The sequence below is a fragment of the Lagopus leucura genome, unplaced genomic scaffold (assembly GCF_019238085.1).
Source record: "Lagopus leucura isolate 7727_CA_CO unplaced genomic scaffold, USGS_WTPT01 Super-Scaffold_100024, whole genome shotgun sequence".
In the NCBI taxonomy this organism is placed as follows: Eukaryota; Metazoa; Chordata; class Aves; order Galliformes; family Phasianidae; genus Lagopus; species Lagopus leucura.
The window spans coordinates 4,357,541-4,382,452 of record NW_024962276.1 but is presented as its reverse complement, the minus strand read 5'-3'; the positions used below and the strand labels follow the sequence as shown (position 1 = coordinate 4,382,452).

General features: G+C 45.6%; 3 protein-coding genes, 1 long non-coding RNA gene and 1 other non-coding gene across 10 annotated transcripts in view; 3 read left to right on the top strand and 2 right to left on the bottom strand.

Annotated features, from left to right (window-relative positions):
- LOC122184542 (schlafen family member 5-like) overlaps positions 1-6,004 on the bottom strand; it is a 7,283-nt gene extending 1,279 nt beyond the window's left edge. The window contains exons 1-6 of one of the 4 annotated variants that reach the window (XM_042879558.1): positions 5,899-5,918; positions 4,602-4,762; positions 3,210-4,321; positions 2,647-2,775; positions 1,211-1,949; positions 2-919 (exon numbers count right to left, since the gene is read on the bottom strand). In XM_042879558.1, the coding sequence (XP_042735492.1) occupies positions 2-919; positions 1,211-1,949; positions 2,647-2,775; positions 3,210-4,321; positions 4,602-4,645 (2,942 nt within the window). In that variant the 5' untranslated portion in view covers positions 4,646-4,762; positions 5,899-5,918. Of the gene's footprint in view, position 1; positions 920-1,210; positions 1,950-2,646; positions 2,776-3,209; positions 4,322-4,597; positions 4,763-4,823; positions 4,977-5,898 lie in introns of those variants that run through there. The other 3 variants (XM_042879559.1, XM_042879560.1, XM_042879561.1) reach the window with 3 other exon arrangements.
- On the top strand, positions 5,159-7,737 carry LOC122184545. The gene is made up of 2 exons (XR_006180582.1): positions 5,159-6,393; positions 7,335-7,737. It is a non-coding gene; the product is annotated as an uncharacterized LOC122184545 (long non-coding RNA).
- On the top strand, positions 6,236-6,333 carry LOC122184820. The gene has a single exon (XR_006180637.1). It is a non-coding gene; the product is annotated as a Z30 small nucleolar RNA (small nucleolar RNA).
- Positions 7,738-8,238: 501 nt separating the features above from the next.
- Positions 8,239-10,815, bottom strand: PEX12 (peroxisomal biogenesis factor 12). Its single transcript, XM_042879799.1, has 3 exons — positions 10,690-10,815; positions 9,851-10,395; positions 8,239-9,263 (listed from the first exon to the last, which is right to left on the bottom strand). Exons 1-3 carry the CDS (start codon positions 10,813-10,815, stop codon positions 8,864-8,866), a joined length of 1,071 nt encoding a protein of 356 aa, XP_042735733.1. The 3' UTR covers positions 8,239-8,863.
- A 144-nt stretch (positions 10,816-10,959) lies between these two features.
- AP2B1 (adaptor related protein complex 2 subunit beta 1) overlaps positions 10,960-24,912 on the top strand; it is a 64,661-nt gene continuing 50,708 nt past the window's right edge. For 2 of the 3 annotated variants that reach the window (XM_042879446.1, XM_042879444.1), the window contains exons 1-5: positions 10,960-11,056; positions 13,717-13,774; positions 15,584-15,689; positions 17,041-17,176; positions 18,929-19,174. In XM_042879446.1, the coding sequence (XP_042735380.1) occupies positions 13,738-13,774; positions 15,584-15,689; positions 17,041-17,176; positions 18,929-19,174 (525 nt within the window). In that variant the 5' untranslated portion in view covers positions 10,960-11,056; positions 13,717-13,737. Of the gene's footprint in view, positions 11,057-12,304; positions 12,511-13,716; positions 13,775-15,583; positions 15,690-17,040; positions 17,177-18,928; positions 19,175-24,912 lie in introns of those variants that run through there. The other variant, XM_042879445.1, reaches the window with a different exon arrangement.

Below are 24,912 nucleotides of genomic sequence, written 5' to 3'. Positions count from 1 at the left end.
ATATAACAAGTGCATGTTTAAATTAGCCCAGGATGCTACAGATAATATAAAAGAGCTTAAAGTTCTGAATTGCCAATGTCTCCGGATTTGTATCCGAGCAGTACTAATGGTACTACAGTGAGCTGTTTCTGTGCACGAAAGCTCAAATAACAAGTGCATGTTTAAATTAGCCCTGGATGCTACAGATACTAATATATTATTTAAAACCTCATGATGGTTGGGAAGGGGATCAGGAATAATAGCAAACACAATCTTTCTTTCTAAGCCAGAGAAACGACGGAAGCTGTCTAGAATGGTGTACTCCTCTAGCCCTTCACCCATTTGTCTTGGTAATATTTTTGATATCCTCAATGCTTCTCTCAGTATTCTGCTGTGCCTCATTACTTCGGCAGTGTTGTAGCACAGAATAGCTATATCTTTCTCAGAGTAACCACTTCTAAGATAATGATGACAATGCTTTGCCACATACTCTGCTATTTCATAGCGGTTTTTCTTACGTACTCTTTTAAAGTAGCCTTTGACACCATGAGCACATGTGGCTGTACGTACCAACCTCCGTAAACGTGCTTGCAGGATACCGATTGCAGGATTCTCTACAATCTTTTCCATTATGTCCTTTAGATTGCAATAGATACTGCTAGCATTACGAACCACCTTGTTTAGCATCTCCACAGGATCATGCTGTATTGGTGGTGGAAGACCAGTGGAGAAGCAGTGAGTTGTCTGCAAGTAGTCCAAGAAAATCCACAGAAAGCCAGGCTCAGAGTGCTCTGGTGAAGTCAAAGCCAATGCCTTTCCATACCAATCACCATCCTCATCTCGGAAATTCTGTGCTTCATCAATTATTATGTGCTTCACGTAACTATAATCGTTCTTCAAAAAGGTTACTCTTGTCACAGCTTGGCAGATGTTCTTCTTTCTACAGAAGAAATGCAAGTGGATTTAAAACAGTCTCTGTGCATGGTAAACTACAAGTTATACTCGATCAGAACAAAATAATGCCCGTGGTATTTTAATCACATTTATCAGCAGATATTAGGGATGTCAAGAGAAAAAAAAGTGAACCTTAATAAAAATTCATTCCAAATACACATTTTGAAAACTGCAATGGTGATGGACACCTGGCACACCAAATCTAACCAGTGCTCAGCTATTTCAAAAAGTGTTGGTCAAAGAACATATTGAAAAAATAACAGGAGTAAAGACTTACCTCACAAAATCTTTCAGAGGGTTGTTCTCACATATGTAAAGAACCTCCTGTTGTTTGCATTTAAACATATTTCTTATTTTCTCTATGAGTTTGAGGGCCACAATAGTTTTTCCTGTTCCTGGTAGACCGTAAACATACAGCTTCTTAGTTTTGTGGAGATTTTCTGACAGTAGCTGGAATTGTTCAATGGTCAAGAGGTTCAAAAACTCAAAGCCAACAGAGTCACTCAAGAAAGATTTGAAATTCAGCAAAACTATGATGAGAGAATGCAAGAGGTTTTTCAAGCTGACGCTGTCGATTGAGCCGTAGTTCTGAGGATACAGTTTTTGAACATTCAGATCCCATTCTTCTCCATAGTTAGAGCTGAGAGGCAAAGTCAGTAGCTTTGGTATTACACACAGTTTGTGAGTATAACCTCCAGTGTTGACTAATTTCTCCTTCAGCCTCCAGGCTGTGCGTCGTGAGTACTGAAATAAACCCTCAGAGAGATGTTCACCTACTGTATAGAGGATAGGTGGCCTGCCGTTGGCTACTAGGAGGGCGTCACAGATTATGTCTTGGTTTTCTGACAGGCCAACCTCAACAGCCCAGCTTCTGGAAAATATCACAACTCCTTCAGAAACTCCTTCAGAACAGAACTCCTTCAGATGTTCATCCATTAAACTCTTCAGCCCCGGGTGCTCTTGGAAGAGATCTTTACTGAGTTTTTCTGGAGTATATATTAGGCTGTGGGATTTCACTATCAATGCAGAGCACAAGAAGTAGTTGGTGTTAATATAAAGTATAAAAATCCAGCCCTCTAAAATGATGCTGAGACGATTCATACTGGTGGAAGACCACAAATACTGATCCTAGCTGCCTGAAAGCCCTTTTCATGTGTTTCTAGATTTAAGGTTTTTTTTAATGCTGAGTTATCTGATGATGCAGTATTTACATTTCCTACCCAGGTCACAGTTCTTTTACTAAAGATGCCAGCACAGGGCCAGCTTATTCCTGCCATGCTTAGGTAAACCAGCCTAGCAGACAAATTAACAAACAGCTCAATAGAAAAGCCCCCGGACACTTGGCTGATCTTGCAGTGCCACAGAAATTCTGCTCTCTTCCAGGCCCTGTCTTTTTACATATTTTGGGCTGATTCCAAGTGAACTTACCCTACTATCTTTCCCACTTCTCAGTAGACTGTGAAAAATTGGCACAGCCATGCTCTGTCCCCAGAGATGTTCAGCTAGCTGAGCTCCATCATATATACATATTAATATCTGGAAGATATCAGTCCTTGGGGAAGGGCACCAACCTTTGGATGCAGTGTTGCCATCAGATCTGCAAACCATTTCCATCTCCCTCACCTGTTTAAATACTTTCTTCAAACTCCTTGATCACATCCTTGGGATTCATCTTTAGATCTATCAGTCAGTGAAAGCAATGCGTATACCTACCTGGAAACAGTTGCTCACAGAGATCATCCAGGCTGTTAAGGCCCCGGTGTGAGTAAACTGACTTGGCACAGGGCGGCCCCCCTGTCACACTGAGCTCCAGCTTAAAGTTCTCAGAAAGTTGTGACAGATCTGGAAAAGAGAAATGAAAACCTACTATAGCATGAGCTGTTGCTGCCCCTTAGTGCAAGGTGTACAAACCATCCTCATGCTGGTTTTAAACCTTTTATTCTTATTTAAAATAACAAATGTGATAAATAAACAGAAGGAGTGGACAACAGCTGATTAGCAGTGAATAGACTCCAGTTACGGACCATAGAGTTATTCTTGGTCTTCTTATCTCTAACTACTGTTGTGATCTCTAGCTCTATTAGTGATACTCCTTTCATTGCCCAAGAACTGGCCAATTAATAATCTCTGTCTACACCTTTCTGCCTGCCAAGCTGGTAGCAACACTGGAGAAAGACCCTAAAAGGCAGGACCAAGACAGTCTGGACCGAATCCAACCTAAAGAAAACCAAAGGAAATACCAAAATCAGGAGTGGATTATTCTGAGTCTTACGGACCTGGATCAGCAGAGGTCATCCACGCAGCCCATTCATTTCCTTTCAGTCTCCTGATAGTGCCTCCGTCGAACAGCCATGACTGCGGATCTTCTGCAAACACTGCACAAGTAAATGGCTCAACCTTCACAGCACAGACATAGCCATAGTGCTCTACAGCCTCATTATACACTTTGAAGATTTTGTGTTCACGCCTTATCTGGTGTTCACATTCTTGTTTGCAGAAATGGAAGATGGTTAATTTTTCCTGATGAACATAATTAATTAGGTTTCTTAAATTTTTTAGGCCCTCATCATCACTTTTGAATCCCTGTACAACCCTGTTATCATCCACACCAATCCACAAATACCCGCCACGTGCATTTGCAAATCCAGAGATGTACTGAGGCAATATCTCTTTAACACGAGTGAAAAACTTCTCAGTGGAGAAATGCTTAAATTCTATGTTCCCTGACTCCGTGAAATTCAATGTCTCTCCACACTGCAGTTGGTCCCTATTAAACAATTCAGCAACAGTGTTATTTACAATATGCATGTCTTCATCAGCAGCCATTGTCTTCCTTTTTTTAGCAGGTGGTCCTGTGCTATGTTCTGCCCTAGCTTTATTTTGCTTTTCTTCAAGGAAAATCAAAGCTTCAGTAGGGGTCATGTGGGAAAGAGAAGCACCACTTCTTGTGTACAACCCAGTACTGAGGCTACAGATACGTGGCTTTGCAGAGCTAGAGATTGAGGACATCTTTTCGCTGTTCCATGTTTTAATAAAAATCAAAAGGTTGTTATCCTGCTGTTTAAAGTCCAGGTATTTTGTCAAATCCGGAAATAAAAGAAGAGAACGAAAAATGTCTTGTAAATCCAGCCCAATATAATCTCTCTGTAAGTCGTAGTTTTCATTTTCTATCTCTGCTTTTACCACACCTCCTCCACAGTTTAGCAAGGCACACACTGCAGAGGCAAGGATGTGTTTTTGATCTTGTTTCGAATTTTTTGGCATCTTTTTTCTTGCTTTCTCACCAAAGGTTATTTTTCCAACACACAAAACTAGTTCAGGATACTGTGTTGCTTCATCAACCCACACCGGCAGCTGCGGCTGATGGTCCTCAAGAGCCATTTTGGGCCTAGAACAATTGTTAAAAAAAACTGCTTACCATTTATGTCAAAACATCGCACTCCCAAATGCTCCCCCCAAAAAAACATTACCTTAGCAGCAGCTACTCTCCAAACAGCAAATACAGAGATGAGAGATTAAACGAATTGTAATAATTTGTTCCCCCAAATGGGCCCCAACCTTTGGTTTCTGGGAGTTTTTGTGCTTCCTCCATGCCACCTCCCCTATTCCGAGTACAGCAGCCTGCAACAGCCCAGAGCAGCAGCACCCACTGCACAGCACTTACCTACCGCTTCCAAAACAGAGAGCGTGCCTGAAATCCACAGACCACCATCTCTCTCTTCCCTTACATCCAGTCTCAGCCTCCTCTCTGTTACCCGGAAGCCATTTCCCCTTGTCCCATCACACAGACTCTAAGAGCCCATCTCCTTTCTCACAGCCCCTTTAGATACTGGAAGAAATCGCAAGCGAGCAACTGTTAGTTTAACTATTGCATCAAATCATGGTCATACTTTTCCTTTAAAGGCACTTTCTGTTGAGCTGATGGGATGATTTTTTTACTTTTAGCAGCTGTTTGTTCCTGTTTTTACTCAGACGGATACAAAAGCTCACCACACCCATTTCGAAAGGAAAAGCCGCTATGCCTCACAAGGCGGGCCCGCACCTCAACCAAGTAAGGCGGGAAAAGCTCGCACCAGCGCCTCGCCTTCCTATTGGCGAGCTCCTGAGTCAGTAGAACCGCGTGTTGCCATTGGATGGAGCCGGGGAGGGGGCGGGACGAAGCGGTAAGTTGTTGCTGGGCGCATGGCGTCTCGGTGAGCGGGGCGCTGAGGGGAGCAGGCCGGACTCTGAGGAGCGGGGAAAGGGCGGGCGGGTTGCAGAGGGCGCGAGGCGTCGGAGGCGATCGGGGACTCAGGGGATGGAATCAGGGCCTGGCTGGTAGGGATGAGTGCGTGGAGGAGATGGGTGGCTTGAGGAGGGGGTCGGGTTAAGATAGGCCTAGGGGCCCTTGGAGGGCTGCTGCGGGGTTCTGAGGCAGGGTTTTCCTCCGCCTGGTGCTGGGCCTTCCTGGCACTTCAGCTTATGGTTACTGTATCTTACATGCAAAGCAGCTTTCGCCTCTTAGCTGTAACAGCAAGCACTGCGGAGGAGACAGAAGATGCTGCTCCTGTGGATGAGTAACACATAAGCCAGCTCCTTCTACCTGCTGCACTCCTGTGTGCGAGGTGGAGTTTTAAGTTTGAAGCCAAGGGAGCAGCAGTAAAAGGCGCAGCAATAAAAGGGGTCTTTGTGTGCAGCAGGAGATACATGCTGATTGAGCAGCAGTGTTCAGGAAGAAGAAATGGAGAGCTTTTCCTTCTCCATTTCTCATTCGGCTTTGTCACACATGCAGCTGAACACACAAGCTATGAAGGAGTGAAAGCCAGCACACTGATGGCACCAAGTACCACCTCTACAGCACTGCTCTGTCAGGGAGTTGAGTATAAATAACTTTGGGTTATTTATTTATTAAATAAAAGTTATTTATTTGCGTTGAGTATAAGCAGGTAGACCTACAGTTATATACAGAAGGAAAAGTCAACTCACCCAGCCAGTGGAGGGGCTCTCTGGCTGTGCAGCACTCCTCAAACAGCAGTCTAAGTCCAAAGGATGTTCTCCTTTCTCTAGCTAGCTCCAACATGTGCTACTTCTGGGTTCACCCCTTCCCGTTACGTGGGGAGATGTAATTTGTGCTTCCTGTGTCAGCCACAACCCTTCCTTATGTCTTCAGTCCAGCCTTGGACTGACGTGGTGTTTTGTTTTTGTTTGTTCTTCTTTCTTTCTTCTTTTCTAGAAGCAAACAAGCATCTGGAACTAGAACTTTTTCTGTGCTATTTTCTGATCTGGGAGCAGATTTCTCGTTGAATGGAAACGGATTTGCCCAAAGCAATGATGAGTGAAGTATTCTCTGAACTGGTATTGCTGAGACTTTTAGTCTTTGCTCTGACCAGGGCATGATCACGTAATCTTCTCTCTGAGCTTATTTAGGCTAAACTCTTCTAGAGCAAACAACTTTGCTGCTGCTTGAAATCCAAAAAAATAGTGAGGAAAAAAAATTGTAGTTTTTTTTTTTTTTTTAGCAAGTAGAAAAAATATTGATTTGAAAACTGGGTTGTGCAAATAGCTGTTTGGTTTTGTGTATCTTGCTGCAATATCATTTAGTACAGAGCTTGCAGTGAGAGAGGTTTCTTGGCTTTTCTCCTACGTGTGGCCTGGCTTTCGGACCTCCAGGTGCTACAGCCTCTGTATCCTCTGCGCTTGTAAATGCAATGTAGACTCTGTAAAATGGAGTTTGACACTTCTGGTAAAGCACTCATCAGCAGTTGTTATCATCTAGTGATTGTTAGCACTAATGCAGCGAACAGCATTTCTAGTTGTGAGCTCTGTTGTCAGGAGTGGCTCTGGTGCTCTGCTCTCATGCTGTCTGTTGGGTGTGAGATGGAGAGGAGCAGGTGAAGAAGTCATTCAGCTGCTTCTCTTCTGGTAGGGCTGAGGATATTGCAGATATTATTGTTAATGCAGCTGTTAGAGAAAGAATATGCCTAATGTAGGATTCCCCTAGGCTGTTCATTGGAGATGGTTTTTATTACGTGTGGATTTTCAGAAAGATAATTATAATGTTGATTATCAGAAAGATAATTACTGACAAGGTTTCAAATGACTTCTCTGATGTCATGAGACCCCTCTAAAAGATTACCTGGGTTCTTAGGTACCTATTGAGGTACCCAGAAAAAGTGACACTCAGAATGCCTGGTAGGTGCTGAGGGGGTTTTAATTTCTATTTTTGAAAACACTTTTTGTAACTTTTCACTGACGCCTGATTCAGAGGTTAGGAATTAGTGATGGGCTGTACTGATCTGAATCCATGGGACTGCAGAGGGATGAAGTGCAGCCCTTTCAGGGAGGAGAAGAGGCTGAGCTAATCAAACAAGTACAAGAAAATATGTGGGGCCACTGTAATGCAGTTTTTTATTCTCTTCCAGGTTTTGGTGCCAGCTTTATGTTCGTTTCTCTCTGCTTGTGGAAAAGGAAGCTTCTATGGGGGATGTATCCAGGAGTACAGTTACAGTGATTCCCTTCTGAGGACAAATCACGTTGTTTCTGATGAGGAAGAATGGAAGGCAACTCAATTGTTAGTGCTTTTTTTTTCTTTCTTTCTTTGTCTAGATTTGCTCAGAACGTGGCTTAGCTTTGCTGGGTGTTCTAAAAAAGATTTGCAAATCAAATTCTGACAACGACGTGCTGTGCAACTCCAGTGCCACTGTTAACGTTGATGTAATTGTATTAATAATACCATGCACTGAGGATACTTTGGTTGTGACCATAGACCTCAGTTAATATGTAAACTCCAAGGTTGGTTTAATAAAGCTGGTGGTCCTTTACAAATAGATTTCTCGTCTGTCGTTAGACTTTATGGCAATTACAACACAGTGGAAAAGCAGATAAAATGTAATATTTATGTAATTCTCGTTAGTTTCACAGCTTTGTTTTAAAGCAAGAAACCTGAACAGATATTAATGTGTCTGTTAAGGACAGGCCAGTCAGAAGCAGTCAATGTCAGGTTGGTATTCTTCAGCGACCTGCAGGACTGTTAAACATCTACCAGGTAACTGCTAGCCTGTCACTGCTGTGGGCTTAATGCCCGTTAGTCAGATAGGCATTAAAGAGCTGTTCAACATTCAAAAGAGTAATTAGAGCTGTTCAGACCTGGGAGGCTCACATGTGGGTGATTCTGTGCGGGAAGGATGGTACAGAATTTGCCCACGTAATTTGTGCAGCAAGTTTTGCTTCACGTCACAGAATCACAGAATGGCCCGGGTTGGAAGGGACCTCAAGGATCATGAATCTCCAACGCCCCACCACAGGCAGGGCCACCAACCTCCCATTTAATACCAGACCAGGCTGCCCAGGGCCCCCACTAACCTGGCCTTGAACACCTCCAGGGACAGGGCATCCAAAATGTCTTAAAACATCAAAGTAATAGTTAATTCAAACCTAGATATTAAAGATTCCCAGCACATGAAACACTTATCTTGTACCCACAACCCTCATCTGCGAAGATGAACTGCCAGCAAGCTTTTTCCAATCGTCCAAAATTTATTTGGATTCTCGATCAAGAAAGAATTTTGCTTTATAAAAGCAGGTAACAACAGAATCAGAGACTTATTTAACAATTAATTAATTGGCACAGCTGCTGCTTTAAGTTGGGTTGTCATTTCTCTCCCTTGTGGAGAAAAGGTATCCTCCCTCTTCTATCCCTGCTTACATTTCAACTCTTATTTGTATAAAGAGTCAGAGGTTTTAATTTAGAACCGTTGGTGGAAATGAAGGACGTCATTCAGAGGTGCTTAGGAGCAGAGCTCCACGAGCAGCTCAAACCTTGAGCCCCTTTCATCGTTACTTTCTCCCCTTTGAGGGAGTCCCAGAGCGGTGTCCAGCTGCCCGCAGTGCAGCACCACCCCGAACGCCCAGCCGCTGTCCTCAGAGATCTCCGAAGCGCAGCGCAGCTCTTTCAGCTCTCAGGAGAGTACAGTTTGACGAGGTGCTGGAGCTCCGTGGCATAGCCAGTGATTGGGCAGCGCTGGTGAGTCTTCACATAATTATACACACAACGGTAGCAAAACACAAAGCCGGACGTGGACAGGGCTGTGGCGTTGACTCGGGCTTTGCGGCACAGAGGGCACACTGTCTTCAGTTTGGGTAAGAGAGCTGAGCCCACCCCCTGGTCGAGATGCACAGGGGGTGGAGGAGTAGGGAGCGCTGTCAGAGATTTGATAGTTTCTTGGTTTTCAGTGGAGTACCACCAGTCCAGGAACTGCAGGAAGAACACGCATACAGACAGGCCGGTGGACAGCGAGAAGGCGATGCCACCCAAAGTCTTCCTCACTGCTGACTGCACTTGTGTTTTAATGCTGCAGGAGGGAGAGAAGAAACGGAGAAGTAATTAGCACTGTGCATTAGTGCATCTGCAAACTAACAGAATTGGGGAGAAAAGCACTGCTTTATACAGCTTAACACTAAGCTGTGACATCAGGGCGTCTGCTGTTGGTAACAAAGTATCTGCTAGGATGTTTTTCTCAGATCTTTGTACACTAAGAAAGCTTCAGGTTATGCCCAATTAAATTAGAAGAGTTTGGACTGAAGGGGCTGGGACCACAGATGGTTTCACTCATGGATCGCTGTTTTACAGACCATCAAGCATCCTTATGTCTTAGTTGCAGCTCACAGAAATCTAGTAGCTCAGTTTCCATCCTTTTAGCAGAATTGCTGCAGTCAACTTTCCTTGTTAGAAACATGTAGGTAACAACAGAACAGGATGGAGGTTGGAATGTAAAAAAACCAAAACAAAACAATTTCATTACCACTAAATCCTGTAAAGCTAATCCCTGCTACCTGTTTCCATATTTTCACTACTTATATTCCTTCTAGAGCATGTTTTGAGAGAAGGAAGCTTAATCTTGAAGGTCAGTAACACTCTGGAATACAGCTGCTGACATACCTGTGTGTTTGACTCGAGGCTGCTACAGGCAGTTTCTTCTCCAGGGCCTGGATATCCTCTGCAGTCAGTCTCACCAGGCGAACGCCAGCCAGTCGCAGCAAGGGGGAATGATGCTGAGCCTTCCCGAGGATGTAGCACAACTGCTGGACCAGAAACCAGCCCTCCCAGGCCATGTTTACAAAGGGGTAGGCGGCTAGAAAGGCTCGGTAAAAACGCTTCCAGGAGGATGATGGAGGATGGATGGAGTACTCATCCTCTTCCCTAAGGCTGGACACAAGCTTCTCTAGCTTTCCTTTTAGGTAAGGAACGAGAATCAGCAACAGGAGAGACTTCCAGTACTGCTTCTTCGGCAGGCCAGCAGTGGCCAAAGGTTGCTGTTTGCAATCTCCTGTCGGTATCCTCTTTAAGCTATAAAAGTTCTCAGAAAAGGAGGCACTGCACCTGGCCAGGTAGTGCTGCTGGAGCAGAAAATCCAGAAGGACGTAGATCTCATCGAACCTGCGCCAGAGGAGGCCGTACCGGACTGGATTAGACTCAGCAAGCACCTGCAATGAAAGAGACTCAGCAGGGATGGATCTGGTTGTGCTGTGAGTTACGCCAAACTGCTCTGGTAGCTTATGAGAATCACAGAATCATTAAGGTTGTAAGAGGCCTTTCAGGTCTCCAAGTCCAACTCCAGCCCACCGTGCCCACTGACTACAGCCCGCAGTACCACATCTCCCTGGTTCTGGAACACCTGCAGGGTCGGACTCCCCCAAGGGTGGGCAGCTGTGCTGAGAGGCAGCAGAGGTGAGGCCCGGTGGGTTTCCTGCCCTGAGCTCCCTCCTTCAGGCCCTTACCTTGACCAGGTGCAGCAGGGCGGGCTTCACGGCCGCCATCAGGCTGTCCTGAGCCACCGCCTCGAAGATGGAGGGCCGGTCATCACCGGCCGCCTCGGCCGTCAGGTGGGCGCCCAGCTCCGCCATGCCGCTCGCCCCGCTCCGCCGCAAGGGGGCGCTGCGACTCCCACCCCGTTGCGGAGGCCGAGCGGGCGGCGCTCCGCCTCCTTCCCTCGCCCTTCTATGGTGGAGGGGCGCGGCCGCTCTAGGCGGGGAGTTTTCTTCTCGCTCCTCGCGAGTCCTCCTGGCTGCTCCCTTCGCTTCCGGTTCCGGTTCTGCCGCCGCCCCCTCCCCGCAGCGGTGTGTCCGTCCGTTCGTCCGTCCCAGCGTGAGTGGTGCCGGGACGTGGGGAGGGAGCGTTGGGAGAGGCTGGAGGGGGTACTGGGAGGAGTTGGGAATTGGGAGGCAGTGGTGAGGCCCTGGGAAGGGGGTTGGGGAGAGGGCGAGAGGCACTGGTGAGGTGCTGGGAGGGGATGTGAGAACCGGGTTCTGGGGTAAGGTACTGGGTTGGGGGAGTGATCGCTGGTGGGGTGCTGGGGGCAGGTGGGAGCAGATGAGGGTGTTACTGGTGGGGTACTGGGAGTGCGTGGGGGCACTGATGAGACACTGGAAAGGGGTTTGGGGAGAGGGTGGGGGGCGCTGGAGGGATGCTGGGAGGGCGTGTTTGGATGGAGTGGGGAGGAAATGTTGGGAGGTGTTACTAGGAGGGGGTGGTGGCATTGGGAGACACTGGGATTGGGTTGTGATCACAGGTGGGGCACTGGGAGCAGGTGAGGGTCACAGCAGAGCTGGGCAGGAGGCCTGGGAGGCTAAGGTACTGTGAGGGACCTTGAAGGGACTGATGAGTCCTGGGGGCACTTGGCAGGGGTCGAGGCTGTGGAACTGGGAAGGAAGCAGGAATGGGAATTAGCAGAGAGAACTGCTGGGAGGTCTAGGGCTGCTCCTGCAGCTGGAGGGCATTGGGAGAGCCGTGGGAGGTGCTGGGTGTGAGGACTGGGTTCCTGCTGCCCACAGAGGTTGGTGCCAGATGGGCAGAGTGCTCAGGCAGTGCTGCCCCTGTGCTGCCAGTTTGTTTTTCACTGGTCTGTCATGTTTAAATGTCGCATTGGTGTGTGCAGCATTAAGCATTGCCAGAACTTCTGGAGAAGTTCCTCTGTGTCTCTTCTTGTTGGTGCAGGGGTAGGAACAGGGGCCTCTTGCAGCTCGAACGCCTTGTAGCTGTTTCTGCTTTAGCAGATGGCGGTTGGACATGGATCTAGTAAGGGAAGGGTGACCAGCTTTAGATTTTCCCTAAAAATACAGGGCTATTTGTGACATTGTTGTACGTTCTTTAGTCTTTCCAGATTTAGGTTTGTGTACAAGGAGCTGGCATTTTCTTGAGTTATTTAAAAACATGGCTATTTGTAATGCTGGGCTGTTTTGATTTGGCCTTCAGCTGAGATTTGCTGTAAACCATGTGGAGTTGCCTTGGTATATGAGACCGACTCAGCACTGCTAGCAAGCTGTCTCTTAACAACGTGTGAAGCAGCTCTGCTGTAGATGAGGCACAAAATCTGTGTTCTCTGCTGGAAGAGAGCTGTTTTTCTTGAGCGTGGCAGTTTGCTGCTTATTGAGCTGAGTCTGATTTCTGTCTGTTTGAACGGAGGTGGTGAAGGCAGGTGATGAAGGCAGGTGCTGTGCTTGGCCTTATCTGGGCCCGAGTGGTTTTATCATTCTTCGTGTTACCAAATGTGAACTGAGGTCAGAAAAAAACAGCTGAATGTCCTGCTTTGGGATTTAAAGGTCAGTATCAAAATCCAGTGAGGGTTTTTTCCCGTATGTAGCTTTATATAACTGGGATGATGTACGTGGTGGTGGTGTGTTGTTTTTTTTTTCTCCTCCTGGATTTTCTGTATAATCTGCTCTTTTGATCACTGTTAAGGCAACATTGGACCAGCTCAGCTGAGAGATGTGCCCCAGGTCTACAGATCCACATATAATGCAACCAAGAACAGCATGGTGATGCTCATTGCATTCTGTGTGGCATCCTGCCAAGTGCTCTTGTAGAGGAAAAACACTTAAGTGCTCTTTAGAGTTGGGCTGCAGTCGCAGGGACTGTGTCAGCAACAGGGCTGCTGAGCCTGGGCTGGGTTTGTGGTTACAAGAGGTATCGAGATGGAGCAGCAGGTTGTTTATCTGCTTGGACGAGGTAATGACTGCTCTGCCTCACTGTGCTGTGTGGCATGTTAAGGGTGATGGCCGTTGTGGGTGGGGAAAAAAGAAGATGCTGGTGGTGATGGGATTGGTTGAGGGATGAGGAAGGAAAGTGTTAAGAAACAGCGAGCTGGTTGCAGAGCTGGGCAGAGTCTTGGGCTTGTCCTGGTGCTGAGCCAGCACAATGTGAACAGTATGGAAGCAGACGGGCTGTGTTTAGGAGAAAAATTACTTGCTGGCTTTGCTGGTCACATTTGAGGTCATAGAGGTACATTTAAGAGGAGAGGAATTGAACAATAGGTAGAAAAGGATGGGGGTGAATAGGAGAAAGCATGTTTTGGTTGTTTCTAGGGTCATGGATTCTTAGCACCCATGCAGACTGTTTCATCAAAAACAGTAGATCTGCCCACTCCTATGCTTGTTTGTCAGCCTGTACTGGAGAACTGTTTGAGTCGTGTTTGTCACAGAGCTGGCAATTGCAGGAATGAAATGATGGATCTGCACATATGTTTGGGCGATCCCTGTAATGTAATGTATTGCTAATTTGGTTCTGAGGAGCAGGGTGCTGGTGGGACCGCTCTCTGTGAAGCACTTGCTGGCCCAGCAGCATTTTTAAGTCCGGTCCATAGACATGCACAGCACTGAAATAATAACCTCATGTGAGTGTCAGAGGTGGGAGATCTTGGCAGAGAAAGATAACAGTTTCAAGCTTGAGAGAGCTGGAAGGCAGAGGCTTTTCTTTTCAGCCTGTTGTCAGCTCCCCGTCCTGTCTGATTCTTACATTATTCTTTTCAGGTGTCTTAAGGAACTGGAGCCATGACGGACTCCAAATACTTCACGACCAATAAAAAAGGTTGGTGTTATGTGGGCATGGTGGATTGGAGGTGGCAGGGGGCTATTTTTATATGGCTTTTTTAACTGCATGCAGAAGAACTCGTGCTTTTCCTTTAGCTCTGTCCCTGTTTCTCATGTTAATCGTCCAGGGAAAAACTTCAGAAGTAGGTCACATGGTGACAAAAGACAAAACTGATGTAATAGACAGATCTGTAGTGTGTTAACTGGCCCATATTGATGCTTTTTTGAGCACCAGAGAATGACACATTAGGATTTGAGTGCAGTTATGATCAAAACCAATGATTTAGTTATGGGCTAACAAGTTCAGGACTAAGGATGGTTGTTCAGTTGGGCATCACAGGATTATGGTGATTAAAATTAATATTTAAGGTGGATGCATACTTCTCTGCCTTAAGCTGACACATAGGTAATGGGGTTTCCCACTGCTGCATCCTCCAAACCTGCAGTGAAATACATCTGTTTTCCATGTGCTGCTTTTGACATTCCCTTGGCTTTACCCTATGTGCTGTGGTCACCTCTCCTCAGGAGAAACAGCAGCAGCTGAAGACTGGGGCTGTTTTACCCATTTACCTCTTGCTTTGCTGGAACAACCCCAGACAGATTTTTTCTTTTCCCCTGAACTAGTTTCTTAAACAAAGCACTGTTTATCCTAGCTCTTGCTGGCTGTGATTTAAGCCTGATGTTGCTCATCGCCTCTCCCAGAGATGTAGAAAATGTTTCATATCAATCTCTCCTTTTCAGGATGGCTGAATGTTTCTAATGAATGCTTGCCAGTGAAAAATCGACAGCGTCGATCTATTTATGAGCTCGTTCTGAAGCTTAATGAAACATAAATTAAGCAAATGCAGTTTGCTCCTTTCTGAGGAGCAGCTCTGCCTGTAAGTTCAGTCCTAAAGTGTCAGCCAAGTGTGTCTGAGATGGCTGCAGGAGGCCAAGCTGTACTGAGCTCTGGTGAGTGAGCTTCTGCTGGCTGAGCACTGCTTGGGGCATCAGCTGTGTGAGCCATGCCCACTTTGCTTCCTTGGACTGGACGCAGTGGTCACTGCACTCTGTTCTCCAGAGCGGGAAGCTCTTTTCTTCTTGAAGTCCGTGTTAGTCATTTTCTCAATGGAAACTGCTGCTCTGACAAAGTGGTGTCAGTGGGTAAGAATTGAGAGTTAGGGGACAGGATGTGTTTTATCAAAGGTGTTTTGGTGTTTGTAAGGAGGGTGTCCTTCTCAGCCTTTGGTTTCTGGTGTAATGCTGCTCCTTCCTGGGGAGTTGTCTGTCACCAAGGAGCCTTATCCCTCCCGCAGCTCTTGCTGTGTCTGGTGGAGGCCTGATAAGCTCCTTCTGTACTTTGCAAACTTGCTTTGCTGTTCTTGTGATCCAGCCTGAACTGACTTTCCAGCACTATGCTTATTGTGGAAAAGGCTGCTATGTTGACTGCAGAAGCTGTTGTTGCTTTTGTTAGTGGGAGTCTGGTGTCACCAGACATCTTTTCATCTTAGTTATATAATGGTTGCCTCTGAGAAACAGGTACTACAGGGATGTGATTTAATGCTCTGGAAGTGGCAGAGCTGCAACATGCAGTGTGATTCTTGTTAACTGCTTTCTGGTAGCAAGGCATTGCCCCTATCACTCTGAATGTTGCAACTTTGCTGCTTCTTGGACAGTGTTCTCCATAAAATCTGACAGTCTCTATGCGCTGCTGCACTGTTTTTAGTGGAATAACAGGCCAGAAGAATAAAAAGTCACTTTCATGCTGCCCCTAAAGCCAGACCTTTTTCTTCTCCAAGAAAGCTCAATCCTTTCTGTTTTCTCCCAGGAGAGATTTTTGAACTGAAGGCTGAACTCAATAATGAAAAGAAGGAGAAAAGGAAAGAAGCTGTGAAGAAGGTTATTGCAGCCATGACTGTGGGGAAGGATGTCAGGTAAAAGCAAATTTCTTCCACTTACAGCATTTCTGATTCTGCTGGGCCTCCCTTGGGTGTGCTGGGCACACTCCTCTATCATTACTTGTCATAGCATAAATTTACAACACACTTTAAAATGAGTGTTTTTAAAAGAGGACCCCTGAGATTTCATCATGGTGGCTAAAAGGTGTAGAATCATAGAATGGTTTCGGTTGGAAGAGAACTCTAAATATCATCTGGTCCGAACCCCAGCATGGGCATTTAGCATCTGATGTGCTGATTCAGTGCTTCTCTCCCTTTTTGAAATAACCAGAGAGACTTGCTTGAGCTGAACGCTTTTTCTGGCTTCCCTCACTACTGGAATCTGCTGTAAAGTCGCAGTAGTCCTGGATTTGTGACAGTAGGATCTGTTGCCACGGAAATTGAGATAAGGTGGCAAATTTAGAATGATGACTTCATCATAGAATGGAGAAACGCACAAACTGTAAGGGAGAAAAAGTAATGTTTTTGCCCACAGTGCTTGACCTTCAGCTTTAGATCTTTACAGCATACTGGGAAGCTGTGTCCTTGTGTAGTTTTCTGCTTTCCTGTGCAGGGCTGTTTAGAGATTGATACTTGATATTTGGGTGACACTCAGCTTATCAGTGTTTAATCTCCTAATCATGTAAGGTTTTGCTAGGCTGAAATTTGGCAGGTTCTTTGTAAGCGCCCTACACTACCACAACATTTTTAAGCATCTGTTTTAGTTGTTGGTTAACTTCCAGGCCTGATATGGTGAAGTTTCTTATTGGTTGAACTCTCCAATTAAAATTCTTTAAAGAAATTGCATGAATTTCTACCTGTTCCAGGTGTGATTAAGTGATTAAAGTGTTACAAAACTGATTGCAAACTGATTAGGAAGGTGTATGGGGACTGCTGGGTCACGGCCTGAACCACTGATTGAGCACCTGGGGAAAAGACCTGGTCAGCCCTGGGAGCACAGGTGAAGGAAGTTCAGCTGTGAGACTGGAAGGAGTAGAGCCAGGCTGCACTTCTGTTAGACCTCATGTAAGGGTTGATTGGCACTGGGGAAGGCTCTCTTTGTGGAGATTCCTCCTTGGTGAAGCCTTCCCCTGCTAGAATCTTCTGATACAGGTGAGCAATTTTCTTCCCTTCCTTTGTAGCATCTTTCTATTGTGCTGGTCCTTCTGTCATCACACCTTTGTCGTAACACCTTTCCCATCGTATCGAAGTGACCTGTCATTAGACTGCACAACAATTAGAATTGAACTCCAATTTTCTTGGCTTCTTTGATATTGTCACTGTCCCTCTGTGTATCCAGTAATCTCACTGCTTTTTCTCAATTCTTGTTTCACTCTTATCTGTCCAGCTCTCTCTTTCCTGATGTTGTGAACTGCATGCAGACTGACAACCTGGAGTTGAAGAAGCTGGTATATCTGTACCTGATGAACTACGCCAAAAGCCAGCCGGACATGGCCATTATGGCTGTCAACAGCTTTGTGAAGGTAACTTGTTCCCATGAAAATGGCCCAGCAGAGAGATTGCCACCATGTTTTCTTTGTCCATCAGCCTTTCTGAGCCGTTGTCTACTTCTGCTTTTGTACTGGAGTCTCTGGTTTGAAGTTGTGTGTATAGAGGAGCAGGAAATAAGGAGTTTGCAGGCTGAGTCCAGCAGATCTGGGTCCTGTTCCTGTCTTGCTGCCTCTACTTACTGCAGAGGAGATGACTTACATGTCCTGAAAGCGGTTATGAGAGAGCAAGCTCCAGGAAAAGCTGCTTTTATCATTTTGCTAAGCATCGTTACAGGCCACCTTCTGTCACTGGTAACAGAACATTTATTTTTCATCTTCCAGCCTTTGTAGTAGCTCTGTCATACATGTACCTAGTTCTTTGAATGCCTCAGCAGTGTGCCTTGTGGAAATCTGTTCTCTGGTGAAAATGAGAGACAGTTCAGTGGGAAATAAGTGTGATTGCAGTGTTGCTTTTAATTCTGTTGTCAAGTTGCCTCTCCTTATCTAGGAAGTGTTATTTCGGTCCCATGTTATGTAAGTTAAAACCTGGCACTTAAAAAAAATTTGAGACTCCTCCTAATGCATTACAAAATCCCAGAAACCAGGGAATGTGGTCATATTGTGAGTTTCTGGTGTGGTGTGTGATGCTGGAAGAGGTGAGAAGAGCAAGGCTGAGAGCAGCTCTGTTCTGCCCAGGATGATGTCCCTATCTCCACGTACAGGCTCTTGGAAAGAATTTTGTTGTCTATCATCTCTGAAGTGTAATGCAGTTAGAACAGACTAACAAATATAGCCAACATTTCCCAGTGCTTTGCTTTTCCAGGCAGAGAAATGTCTGATGTCCTTTTTGGCAAGCTGAGGGACAGGCATTAGTATAGTGAAAATGTTGGCACTTGTATACCTTAGCTCAGTGATTCACATGCAGTTCACAGTTCAAAGTGGTGAATGCTCTGGTGAGAGATGTCACTTTGAAGTGGATGCGTTCAGGTGTGTTTCAGCTGTAGGATGTGAAAACAGTGAAAGATAAGTGTGCAAAGTGCTTCTTGTAGATCATTTTGCATCCATCCTGTTATAACCTGACTGTGGAACAGGGTTGCTCAGAGACGTAGATAGAGTGGGGGAGTAGATGGAGAGTTTAGCTTTAAAACCTACTGAATTTTTAGAATGATTGTGTGGATAAATCATGTGGCTTTGAAGTATAATCATCTCATCAGAAAAACACCTCTGGTGTCACCTTTGGGTTCTTCCTGTACTGCTTGTGTTTAGACCTGTTGGCCTGTGAGAAATATAACTGTCACAGTTATATATATCACTGAATAGCTGTCACGTTGTGTAACTGGTTACTTCTGCCATTATATTCTTTGGTTCCTTTAGACTGGAAACTGTATTTTGCCTGCAAGCAGCCTGTGGCTAGCCTTTGGATGGTGAGAGGTTCCTTTCCAGCATAGCTGTGTTTTAGGTTTAGCTGTGGTGAGGGAAGCTTTGTCTGGGGAGAACTAAGGGAAGCAGATCACAGCGTTACTGTTTTGGAAACTATCATAGCCTGAAAATGTTCTGTGACGGTATAGAACATTTCTGTGAATCTGTTCTACCTTTTATCATCAATCTGAATTAATTGCCTTTCTGAACACATAATCCAAGAGGATGCCTTTTGTTTGAAATAAGGACGGCGTGATGCTGGCTGCGGGGAAGATATTAGCGATGATTGTTGCAGAATTGATGACTGTGTGTTCTTTCCCTTTGAAGGATTGTGAGGATCCAAACCCTCTCATCCGTGCTCTGGCCGTCCGCACCATGGGATGTATCAGGGTGGACAAGATCACAGAGTACTTGTGTGAGCCTCTTCGCAAGTGTCTGAAGGATGAAGACCCTTATGTTCGTAAGACTGCAGCTGTGTGCGTGGCGAAGCTGCATGACATCAATGCCCAGATGGTGGAGGACCAGGGATTTCTGGATTCTCTGCGTGACCTGATTGCAGACTCCAATCCTATGGTAATGTACATATCCTGGCAGTGCACTGCCTGAATTGGAAACAGACAGGCAATCAGGAATGTGAAGGCTTCTAATTGCAGTTGATGCGTCGTGAGGAATGCATTGATTAGGGAATGCTTTCTGCTTGAGAAAATAGGAGATGCCCGTTTGGGCTTTTGCCTTTTTTGTCTATCTTGAGTGCTGCAGCAAAAGTTTAACTTATGGTCTGATGACTCAGAAGAGCAGGGTGAGAAATACTTTTTCTGATGTTCCTACCATGGCTACAGCTTGTAGCCATTGCCTTCTGCAGTGAGGAGAGCGGATGAATTCACTCACTAATGCAGATAAATCTCCCAGCCTGTAATGAGGGAAGGAAATTGATTGTGTTTTTCATACAGTTAAATGAGTTGTCAGAGCAGAGGTAGAGGTCAAGACCAAGAATTTCACAGGGTAACTTACCCACTAAATTGTGTTTTCACAGATGCTTGATGTGGAAATGGACCCTTTGTCATATGTCACTGTTACTTTCTAATCAAAATATAGTGGGTTTTTTCTTTTTCAGCTCTTGCAGAGCACAGATCTGATGGACCTATTCTTAAAGATGTCATGTTACGTGGTTATTATGGATATAACAACATATTCTATGGCACATGAATCAAACCACATAAAGCAAATTGCTTCCCTGGGGTAACTATCGTTGGGCAGCCCTGAATAAGTCAAGGGTGGGTGGTGAGGTACTGACCCTTTAGCAGGGAGTGAAGGCTGTGAGTACATTTCTTATGGCTTTTTAGTGGTGCTAAAACTGAAAGTACCCGGCTTTTACAGGCATAAATCAGGGAGCATTGGTGCCAACCGGAAGATAGAAGCACCTATTGCTGCAGTCTCTTTTCCAAGCTGTTCCCTTTTCTTCCCTCCTTGAATTTATTATGCTAGGCTTCTGTGTGCATACTCATGACTACTTGGAGGTGTTCCCTCTGCCTGAGTAATTTTGAGGCACAAGGAGAACACCTGCTTTTTATAAATGGGATGTTGAGAGTGCCTTACAGCCTCTGAAGGTACTTGGTTGGGCTGCTTTAGTTCCACTTAAATACTGGCCCCTGACCTTTACTAGTTCGCTGCAGTGATGGAGTGTACTGTGAGCAGGGATATAACCTACTTCTCTTAGCCTGATTTCCAGCTCTCTGATTTTCTTCTGCTGATTCTAGCCTTGTGAATGTGAATTGAGGAGCTTAGGCTTGAATAGATGCAGTACTTCAGGAGAAATAAATAAGCTTTGTTTGCCCTTTCTGCGTTTTGATCTCTGTAGAGTGATCTGTTTTGGTAAGTAAACCATAGGCTGTTAGGAGAGAACCAGTATCTATTTTAAAAGCACATTAATACTGACTGAAATGAATGGAGAGAAGGGTAGAGATACCAAAGAGTAGTTCATGCTCCATTTGTGAAATAAGCCACCACAGTAGCACAGAGATGCCTAATAAAACATGATTTAAACTTATGAGCTCTGTCTGGGTAACAAAGATGAGCTGGGATGGAAAAACCTTTGCAGCTCTACCTTGGCTGAAACCCTACAGGGTCACAGAACCTGCATTGTGTCACACTTACCTGCTCATCCTGAGGCTGTGTCCACATCAGGAGAATGCAGGGGTGATGGTGATGAAGAGGAGAGGCCTGTGGTGTGTTTTCAGATCTGCAGGCTTCAAGAGGATTCTTGCTTTTAAGGGTGCATACAGAGAGATTTTTGTCAGCTTTTGGACTCCTATAGGTGCTGACTTAATACACCATCTAAGCTGATTACAGAGCCTGAAAGTTCCCATTTAGTTTAAAAAAGCAAAAGTGTCAGATATCAAAAAGAAAGATCAGTTAAGAGTGGTATAGATACATTTATCCTCGTGGCACATTCCTCTGCAAATGGTGCATCTCATTCATTGCAACTTACCTAAACTCATTCATGGCTTTATTAATATAAATGCTTCTCTTCTTTTGATGACTTGTGGAAATGGGCACATTAGGCATTCAGTGGAGCAGAATGGGTTTTAGACAGGAAATCCACACTTGCTTCTGTTCTGAAAAATGATGATTTTGAGCAGGAGTTGAAAATTCCTCATGATGAAAAATAGTCTTTGTGAAGGGTTTGGTGTGACTTTGTAATTGGCTGCCTGTAGCACGTGAGCAAGCACGATCTGTTCAAGCTGGGTGCTGTGCTGAATAACAACTCCATCTGTGGCTTGCTGATTGCCTTGTAATTGTGTGGAGATCAGGATGCATGCTTCTGTCTCTCACATCACCCTCATTGTAAAGGTGTCCAATGTGAAGCTGGAAGTGACCTCGTCAGAGCTGTTTTTCTCTGTATTTTTAGAACTGGTAACTTATTGCCATGATATCATACCAAAAAGGGGGTGGGGGTTTTGAGGGCGTTGCAATGCTGAGGGTGTGTAGCCAGGGTGCATTTCTCCTTAACTGGGCTTATTGTTGTTGGGATCTGGCCTTTGTTCCTTGAGGATGTACAGGATGTGCTTCTGGAGGAGCTTTATCTGTGGCTAAAGGACCAGCACCTGAATGCAGTACAGTAGTTCTCCAGCTGCTTCTGTGGTCTCACTGTGGTACCTTTGCAGTTTCTCCTGGGTGAATTCAGCCTTCTAATTGCATCTAGGTGTCTATGAGTACATATGACAAGGTACTAGATGGATTGGTGGCTTACTGTGTTTCAGCTGATGTCTTTCTTTCCATGGGCAGTGGGCCAATAGCACATGTGAGGACGTGCTTCAGTTACCAGGTGGTTACACTGCAGAAGTTTGGTGGATGGAGACCTTAATCTCATTTTGCAGGCGGATCTAAATTGCCGTGAGCTGCCTTTTGTTGCTTGTGGTTCTGCTGAAGTTTCCTCTGTAGATAAACCCTCACTGCTTCCCACATGTGTCCCACGACAAACACTTTGTCTTCAGCGCTCAGCATTTCCTTGTGAGAAGCTCAGCAGAACCAGGCCTGGATGAATATAAAGCTAGAGGCTGGCTGCAGGAGGTGAGAGATTGGTCTCCTATGTGTCTACTGATGGCTAAAGGCACTCTGAAATCCTTCAGAGGACCACCACGTTTCCTTTATCCTCATCCTGTGTTCTGACACTTGTGAATCGCATTTGATGACTGATTGCCATGAGAACATTGCACACTCCAAGCTCTGGTGATGGAGAACAAGGCCACAAGATGGCAGCAGCTCAAAGCAGAACCAAATCTGTTCATGGCTGCACACCTTGTTTTGTAACTTGTTTTGTAGTCTCCTTCTGGCTTTTATCACTGTGCTTCTTGGTTTTCCTCAGGTGTGTAAATATTAGCAGAAAAGCATAAGGGGAAATCCATCATAAGCCTTGCTGGTCTTTTAATATTTGAATGGAACAGGCTTTCTCTTTCTGAACACTTCTGATCCTTGACCTTCTAGGATAGCTCACAACCTGTGGGATCGTTTCCTTGTCAATCTGTGCTAGCCACAAGACTCCAGTTTGGTTGGTGTCATCTTCTCTCAGTTCTCTTATAGGTGCTATTGGGTTTTTAATTCCTTGTAGCTCTTCTTCCTCCTGTTCTGCTTTGTCACTGTGCTGCTCTGGATGACAGCTTCCAAGGAGTGGCTGTTCTGCTCCTGTGTTTTCATGGGCTGTGTAGACATACCACTTATCTGCTGTTCAGCAGTGTCATGTTTTATGCCACCTATACATCCCAGTTTATTGGAAGGAGCGCTGTTGGGAATCGATATGGAGTGAACAGATCGTGTAACAAGATGATTAGCAAAGACACCAAGTGTATGGAACGGAGTTACTCTTTTGTTGTGCCTTTTTGCATCTGTTTTTAGTAAGCTGTGCTGAGAAGAGGGTCTCTTGAGCCCGGATAACGAGCAGATGTGAGGTTAATCTTGATTTAGTCAGAATCACCTCTAGCAGTATTGAGTTTCCATAGCTCACAGGCTAGACTGAAAGCCCATTGATCTGTATCACAGTGCTTTCTTGACTCTCCTGCTGTGACTGCAAGCTTCACAGGTTCCTTCTCTGCCAAACAGAACCTGAAGTATACATCTGGGCTTCCAGTATGGCATTATGGATGAAGAAGGTCCTCACTTTCTCTTTATTAGTTGCTGGCAAGCTGTTTGTCTGTCTGAGACTGTATCCTGGGCTATGGGACTATTCAAAAGCAGCTTTACCTCCTGGGCTGCCCTCTGCTGTATGTTGTACAGGAATATTGCTCCTCCTTGTGTAATAACATCAAGAAACTGCTGGTGGTCCTTTCAAGTCCCGACAGGACTTTGTGGGTCTGGTCTTGCACAACATCATCTTCACAGGGCTCTTTGTAGGCCACTCCTGCCAGTTACCTTTCTATCTATCTGAGAAGCAGAGAACTTTCTTTGCAGAAGGGCTGTGGTTGCAGAGGAGCATGTATGAATAGGGGTATGTTAATGTGTGTGGAGGGATGCTTAAAAGAGGCAACGTGGGAGATGAGCAGGGAGTTCAGAAGCCTCTTTGCTTGTGTGGCTGCGTTGCAGCAGTCAGACTGCAAAGACTTAAACTGGGGGAGAGGGGAGGGCTGCCACCCCGCGCTGATGGCAGGGCTTTCAGTTGGGTTTTTGGGTTGGGTCAGGCTGGCTGAGCAGCCAGTTGTTTTTCAGGTTGTCACCTTGAAGAGATCTGAGGGAACTGTGGGCCTCTATGCAGGATTTGATTTTTGGGTAGGCCGAGGGATGCTGGTTTGGGGTGGATTCTGTGGAAGCTGTTTTTTTTCCCTTCCTTCTGAATGCTTTCAGTCTGGCAGAGATGCAGTGTGTTCATACAGTAATGCATGAATTTCCACAGCTCCCAGGAGTCTGTCCTTACAAGACCCCTCATTTATAAACCTTAATTGACAAATTCATCCATCGGAGACCTGTTTCTTTCCAATTACTGCTGCCAGTGTGTGTCTAATTTCCCAAGTGTTAGTCTTGCCCAATAGATCATCCCAGGATCTCTAATATCAATTTGAGTGCTGGGAAATTTTGTTGCCATGTGCCTAGATGTTACACTTTCAATCAGAACAGACACTTCTAGCTACTGACCAGCACTGTTTGTCACAAAACTCTGTAGCTGTGACGCTTTGCTACCCACCAGTCCTCCCACTGTCAGGGCTAAATAAGGTTTTGATTGGTGGGCTCTCTTCTAAAAAGGCTGCTGGGGTGAGAGAGCCCTGTTTGCAACTGGATGGTGCCAGGGAGAAGCTCTGCAAGGGAAGTTGCAAAGGGCCTTAAAAAAGCCTTGTGAAAGAACTGTTCCTGGTATGTGATAGGTGACCCTTGGGGTTCTTGGGGAAGCATGGTTTCCTGTCTTACAGCCAATGGATCTTGATGCTGCAAGACCAGAGAGTAGGAGCAGTGTTCAGTCTGCTACAAAGTGCTCTTTTTCTGCAGTGCCTCATAGGAGCAGTGAAGCATAAAAACCACTGAAGATGAGCTGATTGTGGGGAGCACAACACTTTGCCTTCCCTGCCATTGCCACCTCCAGAAAAATTCATCCCACTTGCAAAAAGCAAGCAGGAGGTCTTTCCCACGCCTCCCAGGCAATTTGCAGTTCTCTGTTTGGGAACTGATTACTTATCCAGCAGCGTGGTTTCAGAGCTTCAGGTACTGAAGTATGGCCTTGTAGAATGGAAGCAGTGGAAGATGAATGCCTACTCAGAGCCCTGTGCATGTGATATGCTATTTTCCAAGACTGTGTGGACTGAGGATGTGTTAGTCTCCCAGGGTCTTAA

Bases quoted from the DNA above. Each gene is read 5' to 3' on its own strand.
- PEX12 (XM_042879799.1), bottom strand. From the start codon at position 10,815: ATGGCGGAGCTGGGCGCCCACCTGACGGCCGAGGCGGCCGGTGATGAC. The intron at 10,396-10,689 runs GTAAGGGCCTGA...CTTTCATTGCAG, and splicing joins CCCTGCTGCACCTGGTCAAG to GTGCTTGCTGAGTCTAATCC. The intron at 9,264-9,850 runs GTATGTCAGCAG...TCCCTCCTGCAG, and splicing joins GCCTCGAGTCAAACACACAG to CATTAAAACACAAGTGCAGT.